Source organism: Geospiza fortis, unplaced genomic scaffold (genome assembly GCF_000277835.1).
Source record: "Geospiza fortis unplaced genomic scaffold, GeoFor_1.0 scaffold162, whole genome shotgun sequence".
Lineage (NCBI taxonomy): Eukaryota > Metazoa > Chordata > Aves > Passeriformes > Thraupidae > Geospiza > Geospiza fortis.
The window spans coordinates 223,592-243,905 of record NW_005054316.1 but is presented as its reverse complement, the minus strand read 5'-3'; the positions used below and the strand labels follow the sequence as shown (position 1 = coordinate 243,905).

The 20,314-nt window shown below is 38.2% G+C and overlaps 1 protein-coding gene across 1 annotated transcript in view; it reads left to right on the top strand.

The window, feature by feature from the left end:
• Positions 1 to 14,905, top strand: part of TAB2 (TGF-beta activated kinase 1 (MAP3K7) binding protein 2) — a 20,157-nt gene extending 5,252 nt beyond the window's left edge. The window contains 6 exon segments of the mRNA XM_005420063.3: positions 311 to 558; positions 560 to 1,788; positions 8,427 to 8,587; positions 9,210 to 9,303; positions 10,567 to 10,647; positions 12,859 to 14,905. Of these exon segments, the coding sequence (XP_005420120.2) occupies positions 311 to 558; positions 560 to 1,788; positions 8,427 to 8,587; positions 9,210 to 9,303; positions 10,567 to 10,647; positions 12,859 to 13,004 (1,959 nt within the window). The 3' untranslated portion in view covers positions 13,005 to 14,905.
• The last annotated feature ends 5,409 nt before the right edge of the window (positions 14,906 to 20,314 follow it).

The following is a 20,314-nucleotide window of genomic DNA, read 5'->3' as shown; positions in this document are numbered from 1 at the left end:
TAGGGAAAATATTCATTCAGGGTGTATCATACTGTATAAAGCTAGCTTTCCAAGGTGCAGGATCTCCCTGTCACTGCTTCAGAGGCACTGCAGACCTCTGCCCTTGGTGCCACTGGCTCAGTCACTGTTCCCAGAGCAGTGAGCTTCACAGGCAAGCCCCTTGTGTGTATAGAGCAGCTACGCTAGCCAGCCACCTAAAGCTTTCTATCTGATGCTGTATTGTTCATTTTTCAGTTGTGATTGGATGTATTCATCCATAACTGTGACAGTATTTTATCAGTAATGTGAAACTTTCATCTGTCTCTTTTAGAATAACAATAATTTGGATGCCTGTTGTGCAGTTCTCTCTCAAGAGAGCACAAAGTATCTCTACGGTGAAGGAGACCTGAGTTTTTCAGATGATTCTGGGATTCCTGGACTACGAAATCACATGACATCTCTTAATTTGGATTTGCAGTCACAAAACGTCTATCATCATGGAAGAGAAGGAAGTAGAATGAATGGAAGTAGGACTCTAGCTCACAGTGTTAGTGATGGACACCTTCAAACCAGTCAGTCCTCCTGAGCAGGTTCCACAAGGATTTAATGTCTTTGGGATGGCTAATACAGTTAGTGCTTCTAATCCAGGGCAGCATCTTGGATTTCACCTAGGCAGCAAAGGAGTATCTAACTTGTCTCAACAAACACCCAGATTCAACCCCATTATGGTAACTTTAGCCCCAAACATTCAGCCTGGTCGCAATACCCCAACGTCTTTGCACATACATGGTGTACCTCCTCCTGTACTTAATAGTCCCCAGGGAAATTCTATCTATATTAGGCCTTACATCACAGCTCCTAGTGGTACTGCTCGGCAAACACAGCAGCAGCCAGGCTGGGCATCTCAGTTTAATCCCATGCACCCTCAGCAAGTCTACCAGCCTTCACAGCCAAGTCCCTGGACTACTATTCCTACATCCAGTACTACGCCACATACCTCATCGCAACACTCAACACAGCCAAACCAGCAAGGCCACCAGACTTCTCACGTGTACATGCCTATCAGTTCTCCTACTACTCCACAAGCACCTATGATTCATTCATCTGGTAGCTCACAATCTTCTGCTCATAGCCAATACAACATTCAGAATATCTCCACAGGACCTCGCAAAAATCAAATTGAAATCAAACTTGAACCGCCACAAAGAAACAGTTCTTCTAAATTGCGTTCAACTGGCCCTCGCACCTCCACCGTTCCCTCTTCCCTCAACAGCCAGACATTAGGTAGAAGTCAACCCACTGTTTACATATCGGCCAGTCCTCCAAATACTGATGAAGTGATCACACGTGGTCAGCCCAAGGTCTACATTTCAGCAAATGCCACGACAGGAGATGATCAGCTTGTGCGGAACCAGCCCACGCTTTTCATATCCACAAATCCTGGAGTATCTACTACTGCTAGGAATATGTCTGGTCAAGTAAGCATGGGTCCTGCATTTATTCATCACCATCCACCCAAGAGTCGAGCAGTGGGCAACAGCACCACTGCAACTTCTCCTCGAGTGGTTGTTACACAGCCTAACACAAAATATACTTTTAAAATTACAGTTTCTCCAAATAAGCCCCCTGCAGTTTCCCCAGGGGTAGTATCCCCAACTTTTGAACCTACAAACCTTCTAAACCTTCCTGATCACTATGTTGAACCAGAGGGTATCCAGCATCTTACTGACCCTGTTTTAGCACATGTGGATAGGATCAGTGATGCACGGAAATTGAGTATGGGATCTGATGATGCTGCCTACACGCAAGGTAATATTCTTAATATAAATTGTAGAGATTTTGACCAGGTTGTCAATTCACTGTGTAGATTGCAGAACAGGAAACAGTTAGTAAACTTTATGATGTTAATACAGTGTCTTTAATTTTAGCATTTGTGTTTCCTAAATAAATAAAAGCATTTTATAAGCAATTCATAGATTTCTTGTTATGGTAAAGACATGTAATTGAATACATGGAGATATTCTTCTGTTTGTGTTAAGTAGATATGTTATTTGTTTAATGAAGTGGAGTCATACCATCTTCATTTTTATGTTGTTCTGAAAGAAACATCTAGTTTGTTCAACTTGTCCTAGTGATTTAAAGCTACAATTCCATTGTCAGATTTTTAAATCAGTTGAGATACTGTTTACATTGGATAATATTTTTTTTTGTGAGTGTTCTTTAAGAAGAAAGAAAAGCAGACTTCAAAAGCAATTAATGGCACAAAGTGTTGGCCTGGCCTCCATGTTTCCTACTATGTTCCTGACAATAAAATGCTTAAAGTCTTGATACTTACTTCTGTTACATTTTAAAATGTGAAAAGGAGCACCAAACCAAGGGAATCTGTTCTAAGGGATCAGCGGTAATGGAGGGGTAAAAATATAGATAAAGCGAGATAACCTGTTAATCTTTTTCTTCTGTTTTCATGGGTTTGCATGCTTTTATTACCAGCTCAGTGGTTTATTAACCCTCCTGTGAGCTTTTTACATAAAAATGTTGAATGAGTCTTAGGATATTTAAGCAGTATTCACAATAGGTTGTCAAAATAATTTGTCTTTGACCTCACTGGTCCTCTCTGGACCTAGCAAACAATTCTGAATTTAAAAAACTGGCCTGTTCCACGACCAGTGTAAACATTCTTCAGATGAACTTAGCCGTTTTATTTTTTGTAAGTAAGTACAGTGATCAGGACACTGGAAGCCAGATCTGCATCTGGAGTACTGCGTTAATGAAGTAAATAACAAAATTATTCCAGCTTGTGCACTACTTCTGGATATAACTATCTTTTCTGGATATAACTATCTTTAGTGAGGAATAGTCAATCGTAACTCAAGAGTTTCTAAAGGTTATGTGCCAAAACCAAAAAGCTAATCATCCTTACGTTCTCTTATGTTCAGAACTTCAGAAAATTCATCTGTAGGTAAGCAAAAAAATTGCCCCCCAGATCATATTTCCTTTTCCTACTTTGGAGGGTGACTTAGCTGTCTGTTTTAGTCTTAGTCCTGGAAAACTTCATATACCAGAAATTAAGCAATTGAAATCTTGTCCTTAGGCTTTAAACAGTCTTTTAGGTAATGAACTTGCTTCCCAAGCAAGTTGGTTACTTTTTAGGGGCTTGCCAAACTGCTCATTTTGGGGAGTTGTCCCTTTTGTCTGTTTTTCCTTTCTGAGGGCACTGACTTATACCAGGTCTACCTTTTTATCTCTTGTATCCTTGGTAGTGATGGTCACGGTAATCTCTATAAGCTGCAGGTGTCAGCATTCAGTTTATCAAGATGAGGCAAGCTTGATACACAACCTGGAGTTACAGAAGCATTGACCTCATTCTTGCTGTGGAGCCCAGCTCTTCCTGAAGCCAAGCTGCAGCTATAAGATGATGCGTAGATCTATGATGTGGGCTGGTACAGCTTTAGGGACCTCAGGAAATCACCATCCTTCTGTGTCCTTCACTAGAAAGTGCACTTAATAGTCCTGAAGTTCTTTATGTGTAGAGATGTTCTGCATTTCTGGCATGTGTGCTCCATTTCTGCTGCAATAAGTGCAGTGTTTCTTACATTTTTGTTATCAATTAATATTTGGAGAGTTAAGTCTGTAATAGCCTTACTTGTATGATATTGATATCTGGAAGTCCTAACTGTTGCTTTTAAACATGTTTCTTATACTTAGCAGTGGGTTTTTTTTCATCTTGCTTACAAAAAGGGATTTGAGTTACTTGATGTTTTCTGTATTTTAAACTGCTTATGATTTAGCCAGACTGCCAGAATCCTTCCATGCAAGGTCCTTGTTTCATTTTAATTTTAGCCAGAGAAGATGAGTAGTTTCTCTGGCCGTGATTAGAGAAAAATATGTTTTCATCAGCTTTTCTGTTTCTACCAGAATGCTCTTTATCTTGGCAGGGAGAACTGAAACTGGCTTGGGGGAAAAGAAACCTTGGGGTGGAAGATGGAGTTGCTTTGATGTCAAATGAAATTTCCTTTGCTCTTTTTATTTATTTTATATTTATATACATGGTCCAACCCAGGAGAACAGAAGATGTGTTGGACTTCTCTTTAGGTGCTGCTGCTTGCCATCAACAAAGCTTTGCTTAATTGCAGTGTGTGTAGGCACCTCAGTCTCCTTCCATGATATTTCTGGTTTCCCTCCCAAGAAAGTTGCAGTGGGTAGTGGAAGGCTGCCCCAGATCTCTTGTCTTATTTGCTGCCAAACCCGGAGGTTATAGAATGTGTAAAGGAGTGGGTACTGCTCAGATAAGATCATGTCATTTCCCTGGAATGCTTGGTTGTATCTCTGGCATTGACTCTGTGATCCTGAGAAACTCACTGTCTCCAGACTTTTCAGAACTGGTTGCTGAGGGATGTTTCTAATTTTCTAAGATTCTAGTCTGAGATACTGAGGACTCACTTGTGGAAGTGTTGAGTGCATGTGTCTGCTGTTAAAGTCAGTAAGAATTCATGGTGCTGTGTGAAGAGTAATGCTAGGTGCATACCCAGAAGGACAGCCAAAAGAGGATGCATTTTTATGTGTTCAGTATCACTTCTGTCAGTGTGCAGGAGTATTCCCATTACTTAGATATTACAATTTATAATTAGTTTTATGAATATGAAGTAGATAAGTGGGATTTGAATATACAATTTAGTTTAGTGTAACATGTTTTATGGATGGAAAATTGGAATTTTGTTAGAAATTGAAAATTCTCTGCTCAGATACCTTTTTGTGATGTATGCTCTGTATGCATGTCGTGTGATGAGTAGTGAGGCTGAACAGTTATTAAATAGTTGCTCATTCTGGGTATAGCTTTCCATCTGTATAATGGGAAGGCAACCCCTCAAGAAAATACATAATTGTGTAATAAAATCACTAGGTAGATGTTTTCTCACTAGGGAACTTTAAGTCCTTTGGTTAAATATTATACAGCTTTGGCTGTCTGATGTTTTCATATTATTTTCTTCAACTTGAAAGAGGATGGTGTGCAAAGTTGAGTGAATCATTGGTACCAACTATAGTTATATATGTGGAAGCATGTTTGCTTAGCAATTCTTGCCACTGTGTTTTTAATGTAAATAAATTCATTTATAAACTAGATTAGTACATTAATATTTTGCACAGCTCTTGCTTTGGTTTCTTGGAGCTTTTAAAACTTAAAAAAAAATAAAACTGCAGGAAACAACTTTTTTTCATTCTTAGCCAGTCCTTGTAGATGTTTAAGAAAAAAGACTTGAATAAGATACAGCTGTGGCCTATGCACCAAGGGGCTCTGAGCCCATTGCATCATGTGGTCTTAGAAAAATACCACCTTATATTTGGCTCTGTATATCAGGCCCCATTCTTCACTGATGTTCTTTTTAAAAAATTAGGTGAAGAGAATATTGAAAAGAGGGAACAAAAAAAATCATTTTGAACTATTGAAGCTGCATATCAGATGACTGAATTTTGTGCAGCTTCAAATACAGGTTTAGAAAACATGCCCAAGCATAAGTGTGTTTTGAGACTCTCATGAACCTCCTGCCACAGTGTAATTGCATTGCCAGAAATTCCCTCCGTATCTGACAAACTAAGAGATTTTAAAAATGCTTAGGTCTATAGGGTAGGGTTAAATCCTTGTATTCCTAGATTATAATTTATCTTAGAAACACTTAAAATAATAAAAGACACTCTTAACGTTAAAATTCCCATTCACAGAGTCTTTGGAAAACAATTACACATACATGTACGAACTTAAAGGTATATTTAGTGCCCGACTGAGAAGGTTTCTGGGAGAGGAAGAGTGAACTTTTGTCCTCCAGACTTTTATGCTCCTTCCTGTAATTATAATGATATGCAGCTTTTATGTGAAAAATGTGCACTTTGGATGTCAGAGGAAATAGTGGCATTGAAGTGTACTGCACTCTGCTGAATGCAAACGTGCAGAAGTGTAAAAAACTAAATGTGCCAAATACCCTGTTTGCCCTTAATTAAGAAGTTGAGCTGCAGTGTTTTTCTGAGCGTTTTCAGTTGCTCTGAGCAACACTAGAGGGAGCTGAATACTTAAATTGCCACTTTCCATTCATAAATACGACACTGAAATACAGGGAGGGTTTTGTCTTCCCCCCACCATTGTTTTCCTGCAGCTACCAAATTGGTATTAAAGCAAAATTACCAAATTGTATATGAAAGTCTCTGCTTACACCAATCTCTTTCAAGTTCCTTATCAAAGTTACTTTTAATTATAGAAGGATAGCACAGTGGTATCAAGTGATTCTTCTTTAATCACAATGGTAATTTTTAATGTGTGTTTTTAAAACCTGATGGGATTTGAAATTGTGAGATGGTAGTCCCAAAGTTCCTAGGAGAATAAAGTGCATGGCTTTCCAGACATGACATGAAAATTAAAAGCATGTTGTAATGCCGGGGGCATCCGTCAGTGCCTTCTCCTCCTTGTACAGGTCCATAATGACAGTTGAATTTCTAAACCACACAAGTGGGAGAACATGAAAATGAGAAATCTGGGGTTCTTTTCCTTTACAAGAGTAGTTTAAAAAAGGAGATGAGGGATGTACAGGCAAAGTTTTGGTCATAGTTGAACTCTTGAGGCCATGCCATGCCCTACAACCTGATATTCTGGTAACAATGCTCCTCACTTGCCACATCCAGCAGCACTGGCCACTCGCCAGCAGCCTGCATCCACCGTTTGACAGGTCTGAGGGGTTCTGGGTCTGGGCAGTAGAGCATGGCTGTGTTGCCTCAGCAGGCTTACCAAGGTAATGAAAACAGAAGAGACTGTCTGAAAGTGGAAATAAAATGTAGAAAGAAAAAGGGCTTGTACACTCTCTACCAGAGTAGAGGCAAAGTAGTCTTTGATTTCTTTTCCTTAGACTTGCAGCTTCATTTGCTGTTTATAAAAGGCTTTTCAAGAGGAGAGGCTGTCTACTGAGAATACTTACCTGATAATTTCAAGTCTTCAACAAAAATCTTTATACTGAGATTTCAGTTATTACGTTTTTATTTTACATATGAGCACAGCTGCAATTTTTACTGTAGTGCAGCTACTGTGACCCAAAGTAAAGGTGGTCTGCTTATGAAAATTTCTGCGATTTGAATAAAATGTAGCAGAAGCTAGGTGTCATTTCAGTATCTTGCAAACATTTGTGACTCAATGGCTGGATCTCAGTATGGTCTGTAACACGGTTCAGAAATAGTTTGGCATGGTTCCTCCTTTTAAAGAACCTCTGGAAGACAACATGCAATGTGTGAATGAATGAATGAGCAGCCAGGATCTGCAGGAGAAGGCAGTTCTGCTTGCCATCTTTTTGATGTGTTTTTTTTTTCCTCTGCTACTATTTGGGAAACCTAGGCAACCAGATTTGAGTGCTTCTAATGTTTTGGTACCTGAAGAAATCGTGAGGAGTTAAACATCATGTTCCAGCTAGAGCTTGGTTTAAAGATTTTGTGAGGCAAATTCAATCTTTTAAAAAATACCTTGTTATTGCTACTTCTTTATAATTTCCAGGGTGATATAAAAGTATTCATAGTCTGTGAAAATGATCACAGTTTATAGGAATTACTAGCTTAATGGATGAATGAATGGCTGTGCAGAAGTTAAAATTATTCTTTAGTTTATTTAATTAAATACATTTTTATAGAAGATGGTTATTACTTTGAGTGGTGATATCTGCTTTTGTGATGATATTTAATAGTAAACCTGCCTTCAGTGAAATAAACTCATTAGATTGCATGAATTTGTGTCATCTGCTACTTAGGTTCATTATGCCTTCAAAAAACCGTGGTTTGAAACTATGAAATTTTGCTGACTTCGTTGTTTCTAAATTAGGTCTCCTTGTGCCTTTTGCTTTACAAATAGTAACCATTGTTAGAAATTAGAAGCTGAGCTAATGGTTCTGCACCATAGTTTAGGGGTAAAGTGACGTACAGTCCAGCTTTTGACAAATACCAGTTTGCTAGTGGTGTGCTTATTTCTGGTTTGGTTTCATTTGGTGGTTCGTACTGTGATGAACACTGGATCCAATCCTAATTGTAATAAGCATTATGTAGTGCTCCATATTGCAGTTGTCTGAAATCCTCTTCATGCTACCTGTTTTACAGTGGTTAAGATGAATACACACAGAAATATTTGTTCCTGCCTTTGGGTAGTTGTCTTGTTGGTTTTTAAGATTACAGTTAAATTTTGCATGGTCATTTATTGCATTGTATGGCTTTCTTATATTTGCTTGTCTGTAGTTAGCTTGTGCTGTTTTCAATAATACAGCACTTTCTGTCTTATGGCAGAGATTTTCTTGCAAGGAAATTGGAAAAGCAGTCTGTAGCGGTGTTTTTTTCTGTTTTTTCCCAAAAGAGTACCAACTTGCTTCTTAATCTGATGTTGCCATGTGAAGGATAATAAAGTAGATAAAATGGGACTTTATGTATTGCAGCTTTACTGGTACACCAGAAGGCCAGGATGGAGCGACTTCAACGAGAACTTGAGGTTCAAAAGAAAAAGTTGGATAAACTAAAATCAGAGGTCAATGAAATGGAGAATAATCTAACACGAAGGCGCCTGAAAAGATCGAATTCTGTTTCCCAAATTCCATCAGTAAGTTGAAACGTCTGTAGGGTATAAACCTAAACCACAAGTGTGGTCTGTCACAATAAATTGAAGGAAGAGTTGTTCATATATTGACAATATACTAAGGACAGGCAGTATAGTTAGAATTAAGCTGGTGAACAGTAGAGTTTAGAGTAAGGACCAAAAATGTGTCATTTAACCACAACGTTGCAGCTTGCTAATTGCTTTGTGAAGAATTGTTTTTACAGGCAGTGACTAAAGTTTGATGTGATACTCCTTACAAGTTAATACTCATACTGTTATCACGTACTTTTTGGTCTTGTTGCATATACTGAGCTCAAAGAAACCAATTAATGCACCAGTTTTCAGTGCTAGATGATCATCCATTGATCTGGTGGACCAGACCACTGGCTGTTCCCTGACTGAAGATTGGAGTTGTTCAGTCTGCTCTGAAGTCTGATGAGAGAGAACTATTCAGTAGGTTTGGAAGCATTTTCTGAGATTATGCTTGGATTAAAAGAAAGGTGGTCATTAGGGAAGATTCTTTTATTATCATTTCTGAAATAATTAAATGTTGTCTGCCTGTGTGTGAATGATAACTGTTCATAAAGTGGGAAAATTAGTCTAACAGGCAGATTTATTTTTTCAGCTGGAAGAAATGCAACAGTTAAGAAGTTGTAACAGACAGCTGCAGATAGACATAGATTGCCTAACCAAAGAGATTGATCTTTTTCAAGCAAGAGGTACAGTATGTCTTAGTACATCAGTAACTGTAAATGTTGATTTTTTTTTTCACTGTCTACATGTTTCAAAAAAGTCCATGTCATAAATGATGGATATACACACTTTTTGATAAATCATCACATGAGTTTGAGTGAAACCATGGTAGTAACTGTCTTTAAAGCCTGTTGTTTTTGTTGGCCATATGATTTTCCTAATTCCACAGTCATTCCTATTTCATACAACTCTGCTTATCTGACTATCAAAGAAAGAGAGTAAGTTTTTCAAATGATACATCTATACACGTGTTCATCTCTCTCTTTTGTCTTCCACCTCTGTCTGTATTTAGCCTCTCAAGTTAGAAAATATAAAGTGTGGTGGTAACTTCCAGTGTGCTCTCTGCTTTCCTTGTCTGCAGGGACACAGCCTTTGGTCATGGGGGTGAAATGATGAGACAGCTGAGCCAGTTCAAGAACTGCCAGCAAGAAAGCCTCTCTCTTCCTGCTTCTCTCTCTTGCCAGTTACTGAGCTCTGGCTCTGTATTAGGTTTTTTAGACCCTTTGCAGAGCTGAGTGTGTTCACAAGCCAAGCTAAAACTTGCATTGCTGGAAAAGCTTGCTATAGCTGATGTGAGGGAGAGGCACAGGAAGGGAGAACTGAGATAGTGAGAGGGAAGGAATTGATGCTTCCCACTTCCAGAAGCAGTGAGCTGTTAGATCAGTTGGGACATGAGCCACAAAAGTTCTGCTTCAGAACTTCAGTCAGTCTACCTGCAGTTCAGGAGAAGGCAGACAAGTGTTCTGAATGTAATGCTACACTGAAAACCTGACCTTAAATAGAGTGAATAGTGGGTGATTTTTTTTTTTTGCTTGTTAAAGTTAATTGCATTTAGAACTTCCTCTTGAGTTTTAATTCTAAGCATGTATAATACACTGCGTAGTAGGTAAGATATCTCTGAGAATAGTTGCAATTTAGAAAAAGTCAAATAAGATTTACTAATAAAATGATCTTAAAGAGTAGCAGAAAAAGATACCTTTAAAGGAGTTTAGTTTGCTGGAGCTTGTCTCTGAGTTTACTTCATATTACATATTTTGGGCAATAAGTTTGTTAAAGTGTGTTGTTGAAATCATTACTGTCTCACCTAGGTCTGTATTGACACTTTGATATAAAAGGTGATAAGTGAATAATAGTATGGTTACAGAATTACTGCCAGAAAAAACTGATATGCCTCCCTACTCAAGTTTATTTTTTTAAACTGCTGCACTTTTTTTTTTTTTTATTTTTAGGACCACATTTTAATCCCAGCGCTATTCATAATTTTTACGATAATATTGGATTTCTTGGTCCCGTGCCACCAAAACCCAAAGGTATTGTATTGATAAAATTTGGATTTGATACAAATACCTGGTTTGTATCTGATATCAAGTTCTAATTTACAAATCTTGTTTAGTGTTGATTATGAAATAGATTACTTCAAAAGCATACAAACCTCGCATTTTATTTGTATTGGCAGTAAGTATGCTTCTGTTTGCTCTTGTTTCCTCTGTATTCATACATTCAGGAAAGAGAAGTATACTAAATGGGTTATGTTAGAGATGGATAATATATTGTTAGGCAGTTTATGTAATGGAAGCATCCATCTTTCTCTAAAAATGAGCATGAGGTACATTGCTTAGGGACCAGTGAAACTCACTTAGATGACTTCACCATTATCCATAGTGAAGAGTAGATTTATTTACATGTAGTAACAACTCAGGTTGGTTACCCTCACTGGAATTCATGGTTACTGTAGAATTTGTATTAAGAAGTTGCATGAAAGCCTCTTCTGACTATTGGTAAATATAGTTCTAGGTAGTTGAACAGGAAAGTAATGCAGAGCAGTAGGGAGTCAGTATTGCTTAGTATTAGCCACTCTTAAGCATTCTATTTATCATTAGTGTGCACATTACTTGCTTTTTCCCCTCTCTGGGTGTCAAACAAAGCAAAACAATTACCTCTTGTGTTTTACATAAAGCAGAGAATGAATTCAGCTTGTTTGGAACATCATTATACTATGACTTTAGGCAGACCACCTCACGAAACATCGAGATAATCCACAGGTGTTTCTGTGCTGTCTTTCTGTCCTGGAAGTTCTCCACATAACATAGGTGTGTGTGGTTAATTGTCCTTGGAGTGTGCGGTAACTGTTGTTACAGAATCTCATCTTGTAGATTTCTGACAGTTCTGCATTGTAAAATGGTCTAGATAAATTGAACTTTTTGTCCTGCAGATCTTTTGCAACACTTCGAAACTGATACTGTTTTTCATGCTTTATAAAGCACTTTTTGTCCTTCCACTATCCGAGCTGGTAGTGAAAATTCGAAGTAAAGTTAAATCCATACACATTCCTATTAGACACATTTTACAACTGAACCATGAAGAACTTACAAGTTCTGTCAATTATGTAGTTCCTTTTATAATAAATAAAAACTAACCTATCAAAGAAGAAAACTTCAATGAATTTTCTTTGACTAGTTGTCAGCATTTTTATTGGCTTATCTTTTAGGAACTCACAAATTTAAGTGTTTCATTCAATCTATCTTGAAAATACAAAATTGACCCTGATTGGTTTATAAAGCTCTAAAGTCCCTCTATCAATTATCTTTCTTTTCTTATTTTTTTTTAAGTATCACTGCTGTATCTTAGTTCTTCATTAACTTTAATTTTAATTTCATTTTAATCTTCAATTTAGCTATCATGTAGGCTTTGACTTAAAACAGAATTACTGCTGTTCACAAAAGAACAAAAATAATTCTTGCAACTGTGATCAGTACTGTTGTACTTAGGGATCTCTTGCTGTCATTTTGCAGCAATTGCCGTGGCTGATGAGATGTTTTCCAGATGAAATAATGGGCTGAAAAGATTTTGCAGTTGCCTCAACTGGGAAGCCCTTAACTTGAGAAGTCACTCATCTCTCTTCATCCTTTTCATTTCTTTTCTCTCTTCTTGTTTTCCCTTTTAAAATAATTGAAGATTACTGTCTAACACATCATGCAAAAAGATGTGTTGGTGTAGCTGGGATGATTACTCTGTAGCATGACAGAGCCAGGCAATGGTTTTTCTACATCTGCCTGCTGAGCTGGCTTGAAGAACTGCTACCTTCTTTATAGAATCAAAAAGTTTGACATGTCAAAGGGTTACAAAGCACGTACTTCTTTGAATACCTTGAATACTAGTGAATTTTAGACCATTTCTTAGACCTCAGACTTCTAAATCTTGTCCATGTTTCCTGTGCTGATTAATTTGCAAATTTTATTTCCTTTCTATGCAGTAGCTTTGAACTGAGGGAAGAAAGGGAAGAAAGCAGAGTTAAGGGATGGGAAACTTGATTTTTGTAGTTTTACCTTGAGCCTTTTGGCTTACCTACAATCAAGCTGCAGTCAAAGGAGTGGTAAAAAGCTGCTTCTGTCACTTTTAAATAACTATGCTGTTCTCAGAGGAACAAGATAGTTCTCAGTTACTGAAAAAAAAAAATCTCAAAATTCTTTCCATGCTGTTTTCAGTTAGTAACTGCTTATCTTATCTCTTCCATGTCACAGATCAGAGGTCCATTGTGAAAACACCAAAGACTGTTCCAGACACAGATGAAGATGAGGGAGCTCAGTGGAGTTGTACCGCCTGTACTTTTTTAAACCATCCGGCCTTAAATCGCTGTGAACAGTGTGAAATGCCCAGGCATTTCTGAGCCAACAGGCCCATTACCTTCCCTAAAACCATAGCAAACGTACAAGGAATTGTCCAGGCATCGGGGGGCAAAAAAAGCATTTATGCATAGGGTTTTGTAAAATGGAAGGTGTGACGAGATGGTGTTTTGCTATTGTTAAATGTCAGCCCACAGAGCAAGCAATACCTCAGAGCTGTGTCACAGGCAGCTGACGCTGATCGGCTGAAGGGCAATCTGCTGAGAGACTCGCCAGCTGCCTGAACCATGTACAGTATTACCAGGAACACACACCGTGTTCAGTGCCTGGGTGTCACCCATCCTCTTCTCTGCCCCAGTGTCACTACTGAATTCTGACAGGGGAAAGGAATAGAGTGCTAGTGTTTTTGTTTTCAGAGCTTTCAGTGAAACACTACATGCACAAAGGAAATCTTAAAAGGAACAAGGTTTAAATATTTAAACTGTTTGCTGCCACATAGTGCCTTTGATAAAGGGAAGAACTTCACAAATCAGTGGTACTCTTTGCCTTGTCTTCCCTGAAAACATCTCTGTGAAGCCAGAAATCATTACAATCACATCTAAAGATGAAAAGGAAAAACTGCATGCGTTGTCTGTACAATACACACAGTGAAATACCCCAAAGCTTTTCCTACTGTACATAGCTCTAGAGCCTGCTTTAAGTGATTTCTTTTCCTCACCTTTATTATTTTCTTGTACTTCTGTATGTATAGTGTAATAGTCTTTTTGTTAACTTTCTTTTTTTCCCTTTAAATGATTAAGCACGATCATGTCCCTTTTTTTAAGCTTTTATCTGAGAGAAGCAATGCCTTAAAATAAGAGCATTAGTAAAAAACTATGCACAAAATAGCTTTCCTCTGCTCGTTCTGTACATTGCTCTTGTAAATGCTGATGATCTGTGAAGACCTGCAGATGCAGCGTGGTAAAAGTGCAGGAAAAGTTGGAAGTTATGCATATAGTTCACTCTGTACACTGAGTTTTACGGTGGGTGACACAAAGGGAGCATTTTGTCTGCTGTGAGGAAACTTTATACTAGGAAACTTTCAACCCACCAACAGATCAGCATCCGAGTTAAGCTTGCTTCATCTGCTGGGTGTCTTGCAGACTCCTGAAGAGAGATTCATTGGGGAAGTACATAAAGTGCCAAAATCAACAGCAGCAGCATCGTACGGCTTTGTTCAAGGACTTTAAATGCTTTCCTGTTTTGGCAGCCAGTTTCTAAACCTGACTTTGTGGTGAAGTCTCATATTTATAGAAAACAAGGATAGCGATATTTAGGACAACTGAAATAAAGGCTGGAAAAGAGAAATTAAACAGACTTGAACACTGAAGCAACCTCAAGCATCTCTTTTATTTTAATGATCTATTTTTTTAAGGAAAATACTCACATGATCGGGGATGTATGTAACCGAGATCAAGAAAATGGAATTCCAGTACAATATGCATGAAAGACGGCACACAAAGAATTATGTAGCAGCAGCACTTAGCGTGAGGCTGGAGGGAGTGCTAACCATGTAGCAAGAGACAAAGTAGACTGTCACCCACTGTAAACATCCTCCAGTGGACACTTTTATTAGGAGTTTTACAAGTGATCTATGTGAATGCACAGAGGCCTTTGTTTTGAAGGCTTTGCAATTTTTTTTATGTGGGAAGAAAATGTCAATCCCAGGTAATTAGGCAGTAGACCCAAAGCAGTTGCATTCAATGCATTTTGTTTATAAAATGAGGCCTTGTTTTTCAGCTTCATCTGCAGTTCTATGTGAAGATTGACAAATCAGTTTTTACCTGTTTATTAATAAAACCTAATTTGGATATCTTGAGTTGATGGTTTTGTGATTTAGCTGGGTAAACTGCCTTTGTAACAGATAAGTTATTTATAAAAATTAAAAAAAATATATTCTAATGTTTTCTTTTGTGATTTGTTTGCTTTTTTCCATGCTGTGAAGCAACACAATACTCAACGGAACAATAAGCATTAACAGTATTAAAAGTAGGCTGATTTCTTATGACCAGAGTTTTTATTTAAGCCTTTGTTTTATTGAACCTTGTCTCTCCTGCCATGCGTTACTCTGTTTAATTCCAATTCAGTGAGCATAAGGAATGTATTTCATAAAGTTGCACTGATGAGATTGTTTCCTGACCAAAGACCCACTCATTTATTCGTAAAGCAAAAAGCTAGACACAGTCCCTTTTTACTTCCTGCTTCTGGGGTTTATGATTTTTAAAATGTTTTTGTAAATCAAAATGGGCAACTGCTTTGTGGTGACAGATGAAAAACTTGTTGATATAAGCATGGTTTAAGGATGAATATAGTTAAACTGTATCTTGGTGCTATGGATATAAATGCTGTGAGATGTGGAGTGTTCCTTGACATGTCTTTCCCACATGGACCCTGTCAGAGCAGATCTTTTTTATGTGGAGTTGACCTTTCCTGAGACATACTGATGCTGTATAAAAGGCCTTCAGGAGACATCTATAAACTGATTTAGCAAAAAAAATTAGCTACAGATCCAGAAAAAAAAATCCTTTATGCGTATTATTCAACTAGTGTCCCATAATCTGCAATATGGGAAATAGTGGTTGGAGTGAGGGCGGCAACTGAATTTTTAAAGGAAACACCAGTCAGCTGAGGGGTGGAAAGAGCGTATTTGGAGAAATAGGTGAGATGGAATCCTGCTCAGTCTATGAAATGCATAATTGATCTTTGCCCTGAATTTGAGTGTTTAGTTTCTGAAGGGGAAAAAAAATACTTACATCCTTGCTCCGGCTAGGTGTGCAGAGCCATCTGCTCAACATGAGTTTGTATTGGACAGCCTTTTCAGTAATTGATCCTGAAACAGTGGGGTAAGAGAATTATGTCTCCAGTGTCTACTCCAGACTTTTACCTTCCCCTTCAAGAGTTTTATGTTCTTTGTGTACTCCAGGTCACGTATATCATCAGATAGTGGCATATCAATGTAGTGTGTCATTATGGGTTTGGTATGAATCATGAACTAGAACTAGATTTCACTGCTGGATTTTTTTTCCTCATGGAACATAAAAAAATAAATACTTGCAGCCAGGTTAAATTTTGTGTTTTGACATCAGTACTTTATCTTGGATGGTGATTCATGATTTTTTACTTTCATGTACTGTCTATGTCAGGGATCTCTGTAAAGAAAAAGTACATACAGCAGGAAGGGAGTACCCTTCTTGGCTTTCAGAGATGCTCCTGTTTATTTTTTGTGAATGCTTAAGATTATCACTTGATCAAGTTTCAAAATTGGGATAACTTTAGAAATGTAGCAACTAAACAGAGCTAGTACTGACTGGGCTGCTGTGTGACATCAGCTCTGTGGAACTGACTTAAGGTCACCTTGCTACTTTCTAAATATATTAGAAAAATTTTTTTCTTGTGCAGTCTCCAATCAGTAGAGCTATTCTGTTGTCCAGGAGTGTGGCCAGGTGTGGGTATGGCACCCACGAAATTCAGTTTAATTTTGAGAGTCAATATCTTCAGTCTCAAGCTAATGATAGATTGGCTTTAAAACTGTGTGATCAGTATTCATGCCTGTCTTATTTGCTTTATTTATGTGAATTTAATCAGTTTTGTGGTCTTGAAATGTCTACCTTTAGTGTGTTTTGTAGTGACTGGGGGAAAAGTGTCCTTATCAGTACTATACTCCTTCAGTCAAATTCCTCTCACTTGAATGTATATTGGAGCCTGGACACAAATTAAAGGAAGACTTGATTAAAGATGTAAAAGAGAAATTAGAGAAAAAGTCATCTATTGAAATCTACTATTTACTCTTTTCAATACTCCTTTGGTATTCTAAAATGGGAGTATTGCTACAAAGCAGGGGCAGAAACTGTTCAGTACAGTTAACAGAATATGTAGTGCAGCTTGTGAATGTGCAGCAGTTATTACTCATGTTTAATTCTAAGTTTAGCAAGAAAATAATTTGATATTTTATCTCATATTTGTTAAAGATGCCCTGATAAGTTGAACAGCAAATACACATTAAACTTTAGATTACTTTCATTGGCACTGAGTGGAATAATTACAGTGCATTCCTTTTTCAAGCCTGATTGCTTGAATAGCTCTTTTGTTCCTAATTTTGAGGAACAGTCTTTGATTTTATGTAGTCCAGAATGCCTTGTGAGGTTCATATTTTTTGTAAACTACTTTAAAAGTACAGAGAGAGAACAGGAAGAGTTAGTATGAACTATTTGGGAGCTTCAGGCTTTATAACAAGCTTAAATGCTGTAGGAGCAATTGGGAGTAGTGATGAACATTGCAAATTATATGATCAGACTCAATTTTGACTTTTTGTTATGGTTCTTTAGTTTTAATTTGTTTTTTTCTTGGAGCAGTTCTGTATGGATGGCATCTACAGTAGAACTCAAACAGTGCTGCCTTCAGAGGCAGCACTGAGTACAAGTCTCACAAATTCTTGCTTCAGTCAAGACTTCACACATGTTAATTTCCAGCAGTGCATATAATTATGCTTTCATCACAAATGTAAATATTTTTAATATTTAATCAAAATATAACAATCTTCAGCCAGTGCAGTGCTGCTGCAGGTGTGAGTTTAGCTGATTATTTTTCCCAGTGTCCTGTTCTCTTCATTGATTTGATTTGCAGATACCCATGTGTACTTATTGAGCCAAAATGATTGATTATCTACAGGGGTTCAAACTGTCTATGATTTGCAAGTTCATTTAAAATAATAAAACCCTATCATATCACATGTGAGTGCAGATTTTAAAGGTGAAAAGTAACATCTCAGTTCGGGTACTACTAGAGCATTTGAAGTTGCTTTAAAAACCAGTTCGAGTTTTTAAGGGGGTGCATTGTTACAGCTTTGAATTCTGTGACTGTGTGTTTTTTTCACACCGTTTACAGGAGCGTGGTGCCAAAATAATTTTGATGTAGCTTATGTGGTAACAAATGAAGATGCTGCATGTTAAGCATTTTAATGTGCCTTTAGTATTAGTAGGTATCAACAGACCTTACTAGTTTATAAAGCCTATAAACTTTACCTAAATTCAGGTTCCCCTTGCAAATGATTGAAGGTCCAAGGCTAAAGAATGCGGTGTTGGAGACATCAAAGAAATGGACTGAGGAATGCTGTGCCCGTTCTCCGAATACAGAAGTGGGTGGTGTTGCTTTCCCTGCATCCAGCTGTAACATGCAAAATAAAATGTGGCAACCAGAAGGCCTCAGAGGTGGATAGGGTTTGTTGGAGTCAGGAACTTGGGATATTATGTGAGAGAAATGCTGATGTCACCACTGTGCATCTGCTGACGGGACAGCCATGTCTCCATTTTGTACTGAGGTCTTGCCCTGGCCACGTTTCATTATGTGCCAAGGAAAAATGCACAATGTTTTCTTGAGGAAAGGACAGTTGGAAGTGAGTCCCTGGAGTTCCTTATCTGGCTGGTACACAGCTGCTTACCCACAAAAGTGAAGAGGTGCTTGCATGTAAAAGGGGTTTTGGAGGTTGGATGCTGATTCCTTAAAAGGGACACTTCATACTCTTCGAAGAACAGCCCATGCATCATTAATTCTGGGTTAGCTTTGTACCATTGTACTGCAACAGTAAACCTGTAAAAGTGGTGTTTCCTAATTTGGGCAGCGAATCTAGAAGTGAGTTTGAAAGACGTTAACAAATATTGATAGCTCTTCTAAGGTGACAGGAAACCTGATTCAGAGGAGAAAATGAATGTGTGTTTGTAATGAAAACTTGATTACAAAAGTTATCGTCCCAAAAACTTTAATTAAAAAATTCGTTTTATAGCAGTTTTATGTTGACCTAAGACTACAAGCAAAGCAATGTTTGCACATACATGTCTCTCATCAGCTGATATAAAAAATATTTCATTTACAATATACTTATTCATGGTAGCAGCTCTGTACTTCATAATTAGCTGTAAACTGTGAGTTGAGGGCCCTTTTTTGATTGTCATTTTGGCTTTTCTATTTATTTTTAATATTTGCTATTGCACAGTATCCTATGTAGAACAAACTTGGATGATGGATGGATGGATGGATGGATGGATTTATTTTTTTACAGAATTTTTGCAGCTTTGTTCTGGTTTGTACTTGCTTTGTGTCTTACTCTGTTGTCACAGAGAGCTACTGTTGCTCTGTCTGGGGAGCTGCTGTTTGGAAGGAGGACATGTTTGGGTGCACTGTGTCCCATCCCTCTGCTCTGGGGCTGGTGCTGACTGTGAGCCTCTGGACAGTAGTGAAAAAGCATGAAATACCATTTAGGCTTTAAAAGGCATTTGGCCAAAGGTATTGGAGAATCTTGGAATGGTTTGGGTTGGAAGGGACCTTAAAGGTCATCTAGTTCCAGCTCCCCTGCCATGAGCGGGGACAACTTCGACTAGACCAGGATGCTCAAAGCCCAATCCAGCCTGGCCCTTGGTTTGTCCATCTCAGCAATATTGCTGTGTCACTGGCTCAGCTTCTAAAAGATGCTCTGTTCTTGTGCCTTGGCAGTGTGCAGAATGTGACCCCAGGGTTTTGCTATTTGCTGTGCCTTCATCTCTGCCTCTGTCTTTTCAGTTTTCCTTTTCTCCATCTCTAATTAGAGACTTGAACAACCACTCAGGCCAAGTTTCCTATGTTTTGTTGCATCTATCCAGTAGCTACAGTGCAAATTTGGATTAGAAGTAGGATTTATCTTTTGGGTTTTTTTCATGAGCCTTTCTCTTCCCTCTGTGTTTTGGGGCCAGAAATAAAATTTAAACATAACCTGAGGAAAGAATATACTGTCTTCTGACAGAGATACCTGACACAATTATGAAAAGATTGTCATGTGGCATCTTTTCTGCCAGCAAGAAAAACTTTGGTATCCGATGTCTATAGTTCATATTTGCTGTCATAGAGAGGATGTTGGAGGCTGTCACTGGACACCCAGCTTGAAATTTGATGGCTTGTGGTTTAATGTCCTGTCACAGACTTGTTTGGTACCTTGGAGAAAGTTGTGCAGGTCCTTGTCTGTTCCACAGCAGCAGTCTGGCCTCTTGCAGTGTTTGTTGTGCAATTCTGCTGCAATTGAGGAATCATTTGGAGGTGCATACATCTTTTCTACTATGCATATTCCTGAGTATTGAGGTTTTGAAGAAGTGGGCCATTCAGTAGAAAATCTTGCTGTGTCACTCCAGCTGAGCTGCTGCTGCTGCTGGGCTTAAGGGGGTGAGGGGGGAAAGGCAGCGTGATGCTGGGCTTTGGGAGCTCTTCATAATCCTTGGCACAGCTGCCCTGTATGTGAGAAAGAAAATGCTTTGCTAGTGTTTTTTGAGCTGAAGAACGTAACAAAAGCTTT